Source organism: Neomonachus schauinslandi, chromosome 9 (genome assembly GCF_002201575.2).
Source record: "Neomonachus schauinslandi chromosome 9, ASM220157v2, whole genome shotgun sequence".
In the NCBI taxonomy this organism is placed as follows: domain Eukaryota; kingdom Metazoa; phylum Chordata; class Mammalia; order Carnivora; family Phocidae; genus Neomonachus; species Neomonachus schauinslandi.
Window position 1 is genome coordinate 70,336,793 of NC_058411.1, and position 16,567 is coordinate 70,353,359.

The 16,567-nt window shown below is 46.7% G+C and overlaps 1 protein-coding gene and 1 non-coding gene across 2 annotated transcripts; both read left to right on the forward strand.

The window, feature by feature from the left end:
* The first annotated feature begins 348 nt into the window (after nt 1-348).
* LOC110585334 (chymase) lies at nt 349-3,114 on the forward strand. The gene is made up of 5 exons (XM_021695546.1): nt 349-418; nt 1,065-1,215; nt 1,943-2,078; nt 2,329-2,583; nt 2,971-3,114. The coding sequence occupies exons 1-5, from the start codon at nt 349-351 to the stop codon at nt 3,112-3,114; spliced, it is 756 nt and encodes a 251-aa protein (XP_021551221.1).
* Nucleotides 3,115-15,959: 12,845 nt separating this feature from the next.
* On the forward strand, nt 15,960-16,064 carry LOC123325775. The gene has a single exon (XR_006540633.1). It is a non-coding gene; the product is annotated as a U6 spliceosomal RNA (small nuclear RNA).
* The last annotated feature ends 503 nt before the right edge of the window (nt 16,065-16,567 follow it).

The window sequence follows — 16,567 nt, forward strand, 5'->3', positions numbered from 1 at the left end:
CACGCACACGTATATGTGCATTGGGTCCTTCTGCAAAATGCATTTCCTACTGTGGGCCATAAAAGTGCATATGTTTCTGGATGCTCTGCGTAAGGACTCTCCCGACCCATGTTTCTGAAGAGGCTTTAACAAACTGCCCTACCTGGGAAAGACATGATCCCTCCACCCCCGCTCCCCAGATAAGGCACCACGGTTGAAAGCTCAGACTGCCGGCTGAGGATGGGAGAAGAAACCATGACCACGCAGTGCCTGTGGTGACCAGCCCAGCCCTTCGCTCATTGCTGGAGTTATAAAACCCAAGACCGGAAAATGGAAGCAGCATCTGCCCGGGGCAGCCTCCCTGAGAAGATGCACAGTCTCCCTCTCACCCTGCTACTCCTCTTCCTATGGTGCAGAGCTCAAGCTGCTGAGTCTTGCGGTCCTTCCCTCTGGCAGTGGCAGGATCAGCCCCCAAAACAAAGTTTAGTCTGAATATAGCTGACTCTTAAACAAGGTCGCAGGATCTCTCTGCAGGAATCCAGAGTGAATTCCACTTGGGATGCGCCCCCCCAGTCTCTGCAGCCTATGGTAGTCCCCCAGGGGACAAGGAACCCCAGTGGCCAGGGAAAGCCCACAACAGGTGGGAGGAAGAGGGGCATCTTCTCATGCTATAATGTGAGGTACTGCGTAGAAGGTCCTATGTTCCCTTCATCCTCTGAGCTTCGGGGCTACATTTTACCGTGTAATGTGGCCATTCTGTGATGCTGCTCACGACCTGTGGAGAAGGTCAAGCCAGGAACCTGGAGAGCCTGCCCTGCATGGTCACAAAGGAGCATTAAGGCACGGGCAGTATGGGAGCGGTGGAAATCCGGGGTGAAAAATGCCTGAATGCATCTGCGGCCAGATTGGCTGTTAGACCTGGAAGAAGGAACGAGAATTTCTATGGGAGGTTGTGGGTGGGGAGACCAGATACCAGAGCCTCCTGAGGGGGACGACGGGGGGAGTACAGAGTGAGGATGAGATTCCCAACTTCAGCCCCGCCTATGGTTTCTCCGTGTTCAGGCCCTGGGGGTTCTCTGTTCCAGGGGAGATCATCGGGGGCACAGAGTGCAAGCCACACTCCCGCCCTTACACGGCCCACCTGGAAATCATCACTCCCCAGAATCACCTGATGTCTTGTGGTGGTTTCCTGATAAGATGGAACTTTGTGCTGACAGCGGCTCACTGTGCAGGGAGGTGACACAACAGGGCTCTGTTTATCTCCAGAAAGGAGATAAACAGCCAGCATAGCAGCCAGGGACACATGCTTGGGTGGCCTGAGGAGGGGTCCCGAGCCTGGGAGAAGCAAGGCTTGAATTTAAGGAAATTGGGCCCATAGTTGATGGATGCCCTGATCTTCAATCACTGTGAGCTCAGCAATCTACCAAGGAAAAAGGAGGCTCTACCCAAGTGTCCTTCCTTTAAAAGTAGCTCCCCTCTCCCCGACCCCAACCTATGATATATGTGACTTTCAGGGGCCCACCCAGTTTTCCAGGCTACTTCCTCTCTGCCCTTTCCAAGAACACTGGCCTTTAGTTCTCAGGGACTTGACCCATCCTTTCCATGGGAGGCAAAGAACAGGGTCTACCAGGGACGCCACCACCTCCCCCTTTCCGCTGGTATCTCTTGCTCCGGAGGGCTGGCCCTCATATAGGGCTCCCTGAATTAGCAAGAGCTAACCCTGTCCCTTGGATCCTCCATGGCCGGCCCAGTCCCCAGCAATTCCCGAGGGTCCTGGAAATGTCCCTGTTCCCCGAGTGAAACCTGAGCTCCCAAATGCCACAAGTAGCCCAGGAAAAGGGGGGTGGGTAGAGTCCAGTAACCCCCATGATAGACTCCAGTTCCCTTTCCTCAGAGTGGGCACATCCCAGGAGACAGTAGACCATCACTGTCTCTCCTTGTCTTTCCTTCTCCCTCACCACAGGTTCATAATGGTCACCCTTGGAGCCCGTAACATACGAAAGAAAGAAGACACGTGGCAGAAGCTTGAGGTCATAAAACAATTCCCTCACCCAAAATACGATGACTTTACTATTCGCCATGACATAATGTTACTGAAGGCGATAACTTCTTTTTCCCCCTTCTCCACTTCCTGTTCTCTTAGTTTTCTCCTTCAGGTCCCCATTGCCCTGAAATTTCCCCAACCTGCCTCTGGACTCCAACCTCACCAAGTCACCCCACTGGGTGTAGTTCTAATGTGAAACAGTTTGCCCTGTCCTCCCCTGATGTCCTCCAAAGGAAATTTCCACCCAAAGCGGTGATACCCCGTCACCCCTTTCTAGCACTGACAGCCCTTCATGCCCTTCACAGTTGAAGGAGAAAGCCAACCTGACCCTGGCCGTGGGGACACTCCCCCTTCCACCCCAGTTCAACTTCATCCCACCCTGGAGAATGTGCCGGGTGGCTGGCTGGGGAAGAAGACAAGTGAATGGAGCAGGCTCTGACACTCTGCAAGAGGTGAAGCTGAGGCTCATGGATCCCCAAGCCTGTAGACACTACCTAGCTTTTGACCACAACCCCCAGCTGTGTGTTGGCAATCCCAGGAAGACAAAAACTGCATTTAAGGTGACCCTCCGACATGGGTTCTTTTCCACAAATCTCTGTTTGGGTTCTAGGATGTCTCCTGGAAGGAGATGGGGTGGGAAGACTGTCAGCCAGCAGCAGGGTTTCAGATCATAGGCCTAAGGAACTGGAATTGCCCCTCTGCAGATCTATCCCCCCCTCCCCACCATGCAGTCTCTGACCATCCCTCCCAGGCTGCTGCCCAGCACACAAGGGGTAGCAAGAAGGAAAGGGAAAGGGGCATCATACCGAGATGTATAACCCCATGAGAAGCCAGGGCTGCTGGGTCTGACCGGAGGTCTCTCTGTGACTCAGAACTGGGACCCACAGGCAGGAGTGGATGACTTCCCTGCTCACCTTCTGTGCTCGCTCTCTCTCTCTCTCCCACAGGGAGATTCAGGGGGCCCTCTTCTGTGTGCTGGGGTGGCCCAGGGCATTGTCTCCTATGGACAGGATAATGCAAAGCCCCCTGCTGTCTTCACCCGAATCTCCCACTACCGGCCCTGGATCAATGAGGTCCTGAAGCAGAATTAAGCCTGGATGGAGCCTAGGCCAGCCCGAGGGGAAATCTGGAGCCAGACCTGAGCAGGCTCTCTGTGCCACTTACTCCGGAGCTGCCTCTGGTCTCCGCTGAGGCCCCACCACATCCCTCACACCGAAGAAGTTTCCTCCAGCTCACAGAGTCCTCAGTAAACCTCAATAAAGACCCAGCTTCCAGACTTGAGCATGTGTCCTCTCTCTGATTCTCCCTTCTCCTGGCACAGAGCAATCAGCCCCAGCCTGAGCAGCCTACAAGCTTTGGAAGGAGTCGGGATGTGGGAGGGGGGTGAGTGTAAGAGACAGAGAGGAAATAATGAAGAAAAATTAGGGAAAGAAAGAAGAGAGAGGGAGGGGCGCCTGGGTGGCTCAGTCAGTTGGGTGTCTGCCTTCAGCTCGGGTCGTGACCCCAGGGTCCTGGGTTCGAGCCCCGCATCGGGCTCCCTGCTCCGCCGGAAGCCTGCTTCTCCCTCTCCCACTCCCCCTGCTTGTGTTCCCTCTCTCGCTGTGTCTCTCTCTGTCAAATAAATAAATAAAATCTTAAAAAAGAAGAAGAAGAGAGAGGGAATCCCTGGAGAAGCAGGATCGGTATTTCCAACTTAAACAAGATGCTACACCAGATCCTTGCTATAATCATCTACTCTATACCAATTCGGATTTACCTCTAGTAATATTCAGAATCACTAAGAACAGTGTGAATCACAAGCAAAGATGTCAGATGTTTAGAGCATCCCTGACCTTTCCCCACTAGGTGCCAAGAGTAGCACCCCTCCCCGCTAAGTTTTGCCAACCAGAAGTTTCACAGGGCATTGCCAAGTGGTCCCCAAGGGGGCAGGGGAGCAGGAATCATCCTCAGTGAGAACCACTGGTTTAAATACTCGATCTAGGGAAGGCAGTTGGTGCCACATAGGGCCCTCCTCACAGTCCACCTCGATAGGAGAAGATCTACCATCTGTGGAACTTCCAATCAGAGATGCAAAGAAGATAGCCTGGGGGACTTGCTTCCACCAGAACGGAGGATATAGTAAGGGTTCCACTAAATCTAAAGTTATGGCTGCCAACTGTCATGTCAAGCCTGTCTTGGATCGTGAGTGAATCCCTAGGCAACAGTGAACTTACCCCAGTGACATGGATAACTCACCTTTATTATTATACAAAGATAGAGTTGTTGCCACATAATAAGGGCAGGGGGAGTATGAGGCACTCCTTGGGGCTTCTATGCCCAGTGACAACTGAAACATGTAGCTGTAGCAACTCTACCCTAAAAAAAAAAGCCCAGGAACCTCAGAGATAAAGGTCTGGTTTACCCTAGTGGGTAAACAGTTTAAACCAACAGAGCTGGCCATGGAGTGGAGCTGGGCGGGGGATGGGGGATAGGTGACAGAGGAGGGAAACAACTACTCATGATGACCCTAGGACCAGCTGCCACTGAAGGGACTGTAGCCTGTCCTTACAAAGTGCTTAACATTTGAGTCAGTGGACTCTGTGAGGTGCCTGGGTGGCTTAGTGGGTTAGGCGTCTGACTCCTGGTTTCCCCTCAGGTCATGCTCTCAGGGTCCTGGGATCGAGCCCGGCCTTGGGCTGCCTGCTCAGCGAAGAGTCTATTTATCCCTCTGCTCCTCTCCCCTGCTTGTGCTCTCTCTCTCTCTCTAAAATAAATAAAACCTTTTTTAAAAAATCTTTTAGGGGCACCTGGGTGGCTCAGTCGTTAAGCGTCTGCTTTCAGCTCAGGTCATGATCCTGGAGTCCTCGGATCAAGTGCCGCATGGGGCTCCCTGCTCAGCGGGAGTCTGTTTCTCCCTCTGACCCTCCCCCTTCTCATTCTCTCTCTCTCAAATAAATAAATAAAATCTTTTTTAAAAAATCTTTTAAATCAGTAGACTTTAAGTAAACCTCCATAATGCAGGGGGGCTTCATCCCATCAGGTGAAGGCTTTACGAGCAAAGACAGGTTCCCAACGAAGGAATTCTCAAGATGGCAACAGAGAAAACCTGTCTGTTTCTAGACGGCTGCCCTGAGGAATTCAGATTCAAGACTGCAACATCAACTCTTACCTGAATTTCCAGCCTGCTGGCATGACCTACAGATTTCAAACTTGCCAGCTCCCACGGTGGTGGGAGCCAGTTCCTTAAAATAATGTCTCCTTATATGCGGCACCTGGGTGGTGCAGTCGGTTAAGCGTGGGACTCTTGGTTTCTGCTCAGGTTGTGATCTCGGAGCCATGGTGTCAAGACCCGCATGTAGCTCCATGCTCAGCGCAGAGTCTGCTTGGGATTCTCTGTCTCCCTCTCCCTCTGCCCCTCCTGCTCACTCTCTTTCTCTCTCTCTCTAAAATAAATAAATAAAATCTTTTTTTAAAAAATAATATCTCTTATAGTTACCAAAAAAAAGTATATATATATATACTTTTTATATAAATTGAAATGACCACTCCCTTGAAGAATCAGTGCCAAGGTGAAATGAACTCAATGTGGGGCAGGAGGGGACCCGACTTGACACTGTCCCTACTCCATCACTGCTCGCTGAAGGGTGCTTCCACAGAAGGCTTCTTACTCTGGTCATCCACAAGTCTTTCCCTAAAAGCTTTCTCTGGTGTAGGAGCGTGCTCAGCCAGGGCACACAGCAGACGAGAAGCGGCCCCTCAAGTGGCCTCACCCCATCAGGGATGGAAATTGGTGGGTAATTAACCCAGTGTCATCACTCTGCTGGTGACACAACTCTGAGGCACGTCTTACACCATCCCCCAAAAGTCCCAGGTGACATGAAGCTCCGGGCGTCCGTAGCACTGATCTGCTCAGTAACACACCCTGTATTTTCTTTCCCTCCTTCCTTCCCTACTCTACTTCTCTCTACTCCCCTGTTGATGCTTCCAGGAGTCACATCACAAATAAACTCCTTGCACTCAAATCTTGGTATCAGGGTCTGTTCTGGGAAAACCCAGACTAAAATATTCCCAGCAATCAAGATTTATTAAATCTCTTGTAGTTAGTACAATGTGATGTTGAGGCAAAGACAATCAATTAAAGCAACGAAACAGAATAGACTCTGGAAAGAGACACATTCACCTATGGACTATGACAAGGTAACAACAGCAGGACAGTGGGAAAGGACAGTCCTTTCAGTACGTACTGCTGGGCCAAGTGAATATCCGTGGGGAAAATGAAATTTGACCTCATCTCACAAACCCAGAAAAATCAATTCCAGGTGGTCCACACATGACAGGTAAAACAATACAACTTCTAGACAATGTGACAAGAGAGTACCTTTTTACCTTGGGGTTTGGAACGATTTCTTCAAGGCACACAAAAACCTCTAACTTAAAAGCAAGTTTCTCCACCTTGCACTACCGACATTATGAACTGGATACATTTTTGTTATGGGGGCTGCCCAGGCCTCCCACTAGATGTCGCCACCACTGCCAAAACTATCCCAGTTATGACAACCAAAAATCTCTCCAAGGCACGGTCAGATGTCCCCTGGGGTACAGTTGCCAGATTTAGGGGGAAAAAACAGAACACCCAGTTAAACTTGAATCTCAGATCAACAACAGCAAAATAGTACGTGTCCCAAATATTATCTGAGACATACATATATTAAATTTGTTTCATTGTTTATCTGATATTCAGATTTAATTAGATGTCCTGTATTTTATATGAAAATTACCTCCAGTTAAGAACTACTGTCTCGGGGTGCCTGGGTGGCTCAGTCGTTAAGCGTCTGCCTTCGGCTCAGGTCGTGATCCCAGGGTCCTGGGATCGAGCCCCGCATCGGGCTCCCTGCTCAGCGGGAAGCCTGCTTCTCCGTCTCCCACTCCCCCTGCTTGTGTTCCCTCTCTCGCTGTGTCTCTCTCTTCAAATAAATAAATAAAATCTAAAAAAAAAAAAAAAGAACTACTGTCTCAAAGAAAAAGTGATTTGATATATTGGATGACAAGAAGAACCTCTGTTTATCAAAAGACACCTTTAAGAGAATGAAAAAGCAAGCCATCGAGTAGAGGAAAATCCTTGTATCCCATATGCAGAACTTACAAATAATGCCTGTCGAGCAATAAGAAAAAATTCAGACCATCCAATAGAAACACAAAAGACTTGAATAAGAAATTCACAAAACAAGATATCCAAACGGCCAATAAACATTATGAAAGGCATCCAACCTCATTTGCTGTCAGGAAAATACAAATTAAAACCACAACGCAATACCACTGCACATTCACCAGAATGGCTACAAATAAGGACTGATAATATCAGTACCGCCAAGGAGGGCAACAGAAACACTCCTACGGGGCTGGAGGGCGTATAAACAGACTCAGCCACTTCGACGGCATCCGATGAGAAACAAAACATGCACATCCTCTGACCTATCAATTCCACTTCTAGGAATATAGCCAAAAGAAAGACCTGCATCATAAAGCATGAACAAGAATGCTCATAATGACAGGATACTTGGGAACAATCCAAAAGCCCATCCACAGTAGAATGAATAAATACAACTGCTGTATGATACGAGTACATGGGACACACCCCGCAATAAAACGTAACTGCTGTTACATCCAATAACATGGATGAACTTCACAAGCATGTTATTGAGAAGGAGACAAAAAGCAAGACTCAAAAGAAGACCTATTGTGTTAGTCCATTTCAGAAACTAACAAAACCAATGTATGTGTTCAAAGTCAAGGTAGCGGTTACCTTTGCTGAGGATGGACAAGGCAGGAATTAGGACAAGGCACGTGGTTGGGGAATGAGGGCCTTCTGGAGAGCTGGTAATGTTCTGTTCCTGACTGGGGGAGCAGTTACAGGAATGTGCTCACTTGGTGATAACTCACTGAGTGATATTCGTGTTATGCACGGCAATTAAAAGTTTGGATTTTTTTGTTGTTGTTAAGTTGTTCTCAGTCCCTCTCAGTGTTTTGGTAACCTTATTTCTAGTTGATATCTAACTCTTGCCATCCAGTGTCCTCTCTTTTTCCTCACTCAGCCAATTTGACCATATTTTTCTTAAAGATTTATTTATTTATTTGAGAGAGAGCACGAGAGAGAGCACGAGCAGGAGAGGCAGACGGAGAGGGAGAGAATCTCAAGCAGACTCCACGCTGAGCATGGAGCCCACACGGGGCTTGATCCCATGACCCTGAGACCACTCACAACCCGAGCCAAAACCAAGAGTCAGGTGCCCAACCAACTGCACCACCCAGGCGCCCCTGACCATATTTTTTAAAGACATATTTTTACCTGTAGCAGCCTCTTTGACTATGCTGGTTAATCACCAATGAGGATTTTTTTTTAATGCCTGGAAGCATCAATCCAGACATTTCCTTTCTTAATTTACAGGGTTGTTGCCTTTTAATATTTTACCTTTCAATTGTTCATTAATTAATTTTCCTACTTTATCTGTGATCTCCCTTCTCTCCCAAGGACGCTGGATTTAATTGGGCATAAACACTATTAGTAAAGGAAGTGCAGCTCACATCTGGCCTGGTCTATACTGCAGCTTAGTTCCAAACCCGAGGTAAAAACATCAGTTCTAATTCCACTCTAACGAAGCATGGTCCACCCCTTCCTCAAGTGGCACAGTTCCCATTAAAGTAACAGGTGCTCTAACCTCTCTCTACTCTTCGGACTGGTCAGGTGACCCACAGTGGAGAGAGCTCTGGGGTTTTAGATTCATGTTTCGTCCTTTTTTTTTTTTAAGATTTTATTTAGGGGCGCCTGGGTGGCTCAGTCATTAAGCGTCTGCCTTCGGCTCAGGTCATGATCCCAGGGTCCTGGGATCGAGCCCCACGTCGGGCTCCCTGCTCTGCAGGAAGCCTGCTTTTCCCTCTCCCACTCCCCCTGCTTGTGTTCCGTCTCTCTCTGTCAAATAAATAAAATCTTTATTTTTATTTTTTTATTTTTTTAATAAATTCCTCACATACTGGGCCACTTCACCCTCAGCTGCCTACCCACCTCCTGCTTTTTCTCTGGAACTCTGTCCCATAGATCACCTTCCCATGAAGTCCCTGCTGATCAGACAAGCCTTCGTTAAGTTCTTCATACTCCACTAAGAGTTGCAAATGTCCTGTTTAGTAATCTGTGATCCAGCAATGAAATAGGGGGATGTTCTGTCCCCTGACTTGACTTGGCTTTTCCCACCTGTATCTGTTTGCTTCACTGTTGGCCACGGGGGAAACAAACCCAGGAAAAGCCCCCAATGGCCCTTTTACAGCCCAGAACAAGAAGGCTGACAACTGTCTGCAGACGGTGGCTCTCCCTTTGAGAGGGTAGGAAATGGAATTTCTGGGCTAGTGAGGCCTCTGGTGGTGCAAGAAGAGCTGTTGTTCATGCTGAACATTTCCCTTCAGCCTGACAAAAGGCTGATTTCTGTGGGTGTGTTTCTCTCTGTCTCTCTGTCTCTGTCTCTCTCTCTCTCTCTCACACACACACACACACACACACACACACACATACACACACACACCAGCACTGGCAGAGTCCATAGGAGGGCAATCCTTAGCTCATTTCACTTCTCACTCGCTGCTCTGGAAATTACACTCAGATCTCAGGGGCCCTTGGTCTTCCCAGTAGGTCCAGACCAAGAGCAGGAGATGGGGCTGATGCTGGAGGTGAGACAGTATCAGCTCCTGAGTAAGGCTCCACTGGGAACAGATGTCTGGATAGAGGTCTGACTAAAGATGGTGGCATCTAGAGCTCTGCATGGGGGGCAGAGAAGAGAGGAGAAGATGGAGCCCCCGGAGAAAAGCGGCATTTCCACAGAGGATGAGCCTCCGGGAACACTGCTTTTTGTCACCACAAAATCTGAGGTCAGAGGAGATTATCTTTAAAGGGAGGAAGGGCGCTCTAGGATCCTTAATCTGCTGCGTCTCCAGTATCAAGATCTTGGTTGGATGGTTGGTTGGTTGGTTCTGCCATATTTTAATAAGAAACTATGTGAGATGATGATGTGAACTGCATTTAGCAAGTAACATCCCAGAGCCTGAGAGAAGTTGCAAAAATCTGCCCAAACAAAATGAAGCAGGGGACATTCACACAGTTAGAGGTGGCAGAGGGGAAGGGCAGAGGTGCCTGTCACCAGCAAACCCCCCGTCCTGTGCCCAAGCTGAGGGGAGCAGCCAGGACACCACCCTAAGTCTTGGTTTCCCATCGTGCCCTGTGGTGATGGCTTCACCACCCAGAGGGACCATGCTCAGCTCCTTTTGCTGTTTCAGGAAGCAGCTGTGGGGGAAACGGTCCCATTTCAATGAATGAGATCCTTGTGACTGCTAAAGACTCAGAAGAGACCCTTGTCTCCCTGAAGGGCAAACCAGCTGCATTTGCGCCAACACCCAGATGCGGACAGAAATATCTCATGTCTTATTGTCTGGCTCAGATTTGAATGTTTTAGCTGCTCAAGTGTCAGATGGACTGTGAAAGCTGCAAACAGTTTAACTTAACTAGTTCAGTTGTAAAAGGAGAGGCTAAGAAGGAAGGAGAAGTCAACCCACTCATCACCAGGACTCAGAAAAAGAAAGACTTTATGGAGTTTGAGGGGAGTTTGAGGACACGCAGACAGGACCTGCTCCCCATCAGCCTCCGGGAGAGAAGAGGTGGTTGCTGGGAGCTAGCACTGTCCTTATGTATATCCCCTCCCACGCAGGGCACAAAGGTCTGGAAGGAACTCCTGCCTCACCTCCATGACGATATTGATGAAACTCCACTCTCCTGAATCCATGGTCTAAAGGCATCTGATTTAGCAGAACCTCCTCTGCCCAGTCCCCAGCTCACTGTAAGAAAAGACAAAGCCAGGAGAGAAAGAAGGGGTTGTCAATAGCTAGGGTGTGGTTGAAGAGGGGAGGAGTCCCTTGATACCTCAGCGACCTGGCTGAGGTTCCACACTGGAGGACGGTGAGCAGGGCCCCCCCCCAACCCTGGTCCAGCAGTAGACACATGTCCCAGGCCTAGCCAGTCAGAACACTCCATACTTGACCACAGTGGTTGGTTCAGAGATGGACACACAAACCAAATCAGTCCAATGAGAGTCAATTCTGAGATTTTTTTTTTTCTAAAGACTTTACTTATTTGAGAGAGACACAGAGATAGCGACAGAGAGCACAAGCAGGGAGGAGAGGGAGAAGAAGGCTCCCTGCTCCCACTGAGCAGGGAGCCTGACACAGGGCTCAATCCCAGGACCCTGGGATTATGACCTGAACCGAAGGCAGATACTTAACTGACTGAGCCACCCAGGTGCCCCCAATTCTGAGATTTTTGCTGGGATTAGGAGCCAAGAAGCCATCCTTGCCATAAAAGGGATAAATCTTCCTGAAAATAAAGCCAAATTACAATAGAAAAGAGCCTGGAATAGTTCGGAAAGTAGGAGATTCACTTGCAAGAGCAAAGTTTTGTTGAGAGAAGAAATTATTTAGGTGTTTCAACAAATCAGATCTTGGAAGACTGAGCAAAGAATTTGTTCTATAAATCAAAGAATAAAAAGGAAACAGGATATGACATCAGAGCAGTTGCCCATCACACAGGTTTTCCTGGGCGTGGGGAAGGAGCTCAGAGAGATTTGGCGAAGTCAAAACTAGATTATAAATGTTGCATGGCTTCTCTGAGAAGGAACTCAGCTAGAGGGGCAGAGAGAGATACCGGACCCAGAGAGGTAGAGGACACATCTGAAATCAGCAGGATTGTGCCCCAATCCCCAAGCATAGCTGAGAGACTACGAGCCTCTCAGAGAAGTCCTAATTACAGCACAGAGCTTGTGGTGCTCCTAAAATAGGTCCACAAATTCTTTGACACCCCTCCCTTCAAAAGCTGGAGTCAAATTCCCCTCCACTTGGACTTGGTGACTCACTTCTAACAAATAGATCATGGTCAAAGCAACTGTACGGAACCTCCAAGTCTAGGTGGGTCATTAAGGGCATTGAGGCTTCAATCTTATTCTCTTAGATCACTAGCTCCAGGGAAGCCAGCTGCCATGTCATAAGGACACTCTAACAGCCCTATGGAGACATCTGCATGGCAAGATATTGAGGTTTTCTATCAACAGCCAGCAAGAAATGAAAGCCTCCTGCCAAGGGCCAAGTGAGTGAGCCACCTTGGGAAAGGATCCTCCATGTCTTCAGATGACTGCAGCCCTGACCCTTAGCTTGGCCATAACCTCTTGAGAGACCCTGAGCCAGAAACACCTAGCTAAGCTGCTCGCAGATTCTTAACCCACAGAAACTGTATGAGATAATAAATATTATTGTTGTTGTTTCAAACCACTAATTATTTTTTTAAGATTTTATTTTTTTAAGTCATCTCTCCACCCAACATGGACTCAAACTTACAAGCCCGAGAGATCAAGAGTCACACACTCTACCAACTGAGCCAGCCAGGCACCCCTCAAACCACTAAGTTTTGAGATAATTTGTTAACAGCAGTATATAACTAACAGTGCTAGACTGCAGCGAGATGCTTGGGCAGTAATGATTATGGCAAATAACGAAGAGATGAGCCTAAGGGGAGACTTACCAAGCCCCGTACATTCCATGCTGTTGGCCAGAAGACAAGCTGAGAGTTCCTCACTCTCCTAGGAGACACTCCAGACCATGGGTATCATAGGTAGAAGATATAACACCCAGAAGCTTGGGAGTTTGTATCTAAACACCATGCCCAGAGGCCTGGCCTAACCAGCCGTGTCTCAGCCAATAGCTGGCAACATGCAAAGGCCGAACGAGAAGAGATTCTTCCACACAGGATGGCAGTGCCTGGACCTAAGATCTCCTACCCCCAGGTGTCCAGCGGGGAGAGGGAAGGGAGAAGACAGATGAGGTACTCTGAAAGACTGAGAATTTACTCACAGAAAACTGAGTGAACTGAGAACTTTTAAACTAGAAATGAGAAAGTTACTTTGGTTGGTTGAGTTTAAGTTTATTCCACTGCCAAAGAGAAGCGTTCATGAGCAAGTTGTGTTCAACTATAAGTAATAAAGTTCTGGGGCTCCTGGGTGGCGCAGTTGGTTCAGTGTCTGACTCCAGCTCAGGTCATGATCTCAGGGTCCTGGGATCGAGCCCTGCGTCAGCCCCAAGTCAGTGACAGGCTCTGCACTCAGCGGGGGGTCTGCTTCTCCCTCTCCCTCTGCTCCTCCCCTTGCTATGCTCATGCTCACTCGCGCTCTCTCTTTCTCCCCCACCTCAAATAAATAAATAAAATCTTTTTAAAAAATTAAAATTAAAAAAAAAGTTCTGTTTCTGCACATCTGAGATGGACTATAAACTTTCAAACAACTACATATTCTTATTTATTTCAGACAAAGAAAAACTCAATAAAAAGTGCATTATTTTGCCTACATTTAATCTTAAAATAAATAGTACCATATCGCAATTACTTTCCTGCAAGTTCTTTTTCATTTTAACATTATAGTTGTAAGATTCACCCATGGTGAAATTTATAATTCCAGTGCATCTAGTTAATTCAATTTCTTAGTCTGTTTAAATGTACCATGGATACTGATTATTCCTATTATCTTATTTTGAGCTTTCCAATTTTGTCTAAACTTTCTTTTTTTTATTATTTCTTGATAACTTTTTTTGAATTGATTCGATTATTGTTTCTACTGACTTGGAAGTGCACATTTTATTTCTAATATGTAATAGTACATTTTTCAAATGTTTATGTCACAAAGTTTAATATTATTCAGCATTGTTATCCTTCCCCAGCAACTCAGCTCCAGCTCCATTATTGCTGACTCAGATTTTAGTTCTGCTTCAATTTTTACCCACAAATCAAATATTGTTGTGGTGCTTTATATGGCCAATATTTGTTTACATTTACCCATTTGTTTACCAACTTTTGGATCATTATTCTCTTGCATCTTACACCTTCCTTTTGAAATCAGTCTCTTTTTTCCTGACAAAATTTGTAAGTCTGATGATAGTAAATGCTCTCTTTTTTGTCTTGTCTAAAACTATCCTTGGTTTACCTTCATTCGTGAATGCCAGTTTGTAAACAGTTCTAGGATGGCAAAATTATTTTCTCTTCACATTTGAAGGTTTTATTGTATTACTCCACTGGCTTATATTGTTGTAGTGAAGGTATCTGTTGTCCATTTAACTGTTATTTCGTTATAGATAATCTGTCTTTTACTTCTGCCCTATTTTAATACCTCTTCTTTGTCTTTGTTTTTATACTTTAAATATGGTGTGACTATGTATGGATTTCTTTTTATTTATTCTACTTGAGATTCATTTTCCTTATTGAATCTGAGTATTCATATCTTTCATTAATTTGGAAAAGTAATCAGCTATTATCTCTATAAATATTTTCCGTGTCCCCTCCTCTGTCCCCTCTCTTCTGAGATTCCAAATAGAAGAGTTCGAATCAGGGCAGCTGGCTGGCTCTGGTGGTTAAGGGTCTGCCTTCGGCTCAGGTCATGATCCCAGGGTCCTGGAACTGAGCCTGCCCCCCCCCTCTTCCTCAGGACATAGCCCACCAAGAGCTTTATGCAGGGGTCCCAGGCATCATCTGCTGTCACCCAAGCCTCTGGGTTACTGAGACTTAAACCAACCACAAGGTAACCTCAAAAACCTTTGTTTTTGGTCTCTGAGGATTTCCTTTATTTTCTAGTTACCTTCACAATGCAGTTAAATGGAGATGTGTTAAACTTTACCCAGCGTATCCAGGAAATTTGCAGTGGGAGGGGTTTTTTTTAGGAGATATATGCCACCATAGTGTTCTTCCCACAAGTTTTTAAATCATTCAGTTTGCAACATGTGGAACAGTTTGGAGAAGAGAAACACACAGAAGCAGGGAGACCTACTAGGAGACTACTGCAGAAATTTACACAAAAGAGGATAATAACTTAAAGAAGAGTGGTGGTAGCAGAGATAAACAGAAATAGATGGATCTGGGAGATATTTAGTAAGTAAAATCAACAAGGTTTCAGACATCCAAAAAGAGATGTCTAGTAGGAAGTTTTAATAGGGGTTAGGAGGTCAGAGGAAAGATTCAGGTTGCATAGGATACTAGGAAGTCTCTGAAAAACTGGTAACTAAATTTGTTACCGAAATTCAAACTTGTCGGTGCACCTGAAGCCAATGTCTGAGACACCAGTTTTGAAGCAAAGAAAGTTCTATTATCAGAAGAGCAGCCATTTCCAAAACTGCCTTGTCCTGTTGAACCTAGCGACAGCTTACATATGTTTGGGGAAGGAGGTGAGTATGTGAGAGGAAGGTGAGAGGTTTCTTGAAAACCTGAAAGGGGGCAATCTGGAGGTATGCATTTTTTCCAGAGAATGAGGGGTCAGTCAGGACATGGTACATCAGATAATTTCAAGACAAATGTTTCTGTCCAGCCCTCATTAGTTTTCTACAGTCAGTAGAAAACTGGGAGTAAGGTAGGAACAGGGAGTAGGGATGGAAAAGGCAAAGTTCATGATTGATAAGAGGTGCTAAAACATAAGTAGGGAACAAAACAGAAGGTAGACCTAAGTTAATAATGCAACTAACACAACTATAGTTCTGCTTATGCTTTCAAAGCAGGTCCAGGAACCAGGTGTCCAGACTCAAATTCACCAACATAGATACTTGGAACAAAGTGCAGAGGGAAGAGAGAAAGGTCTTAGGACCCAGCTTCGAGAAATACCAACATTTTAAGACCTCAGAGGAGGCGAAGGAAGCAACAGAAACTGAAAAAAGACAGTAGAAAGACCCAGAAGAGAGCTGTGGCTTTCACTGAGGCCAAGAGATGAGCATTTCCAAAGGGAGGAAGTGTCCAGCAAGTGTCCAGGGCAACAGAAGTCAAAAAAATGACTGGGCATTCATTTTGGTGACACGGGAAATTGGTGATCTTGGCGAGAGTCAATGAATAATAAAGGCAGGAGCGGTGCTCGCTTTGCCCAGCACATATACTAAAATTGGAAGGATACAGAGATTAGTATGTCCCCTATGCAAGGATGACACGCAAATTCGCAAAGCATTCCATATTTAAAAAAAAAAAAAAAAGACGGGAGTGAATTAGGGAATAGAAAATGGACACCACTCCTTTGAGAAGTTTGGCTATGCAGGCGACGACAGAGAGAGGGCCTTAGCATTCGAAGAAAAGGGCTGGAGATGTGTTATTTTAAGAGGAGGGGAACTTTATAATGTTCTAAAGAATACAGGAAGGAACCGGAAGAGGGAAAAGAAAAGAGGCCGGGTCGAAAGAAATCCATATAGTACAGGGAGACGAATTTTCTTGCTACTATTACTACTGATCCACCAGGCTGAATGGACGTCCAAATTTCCGCGGTTTGAGTACCTACAGGCTTTCGGTCAAGGGGTTTTGGGGGGTTGGAGTTTTGTTTTGGTTTGTTTCTGCATTAAAGCCTTCCTTCCTCGGCCTTCTTCCGTTCTTTCCCCGCCCATTCGGTCTATGTCCACCGCCCCCCGCCCGTCCCCGCCACTCCTTGCAATGAAATATACGGCCTTCTCTATGAATTCTTCCGGGTCGCC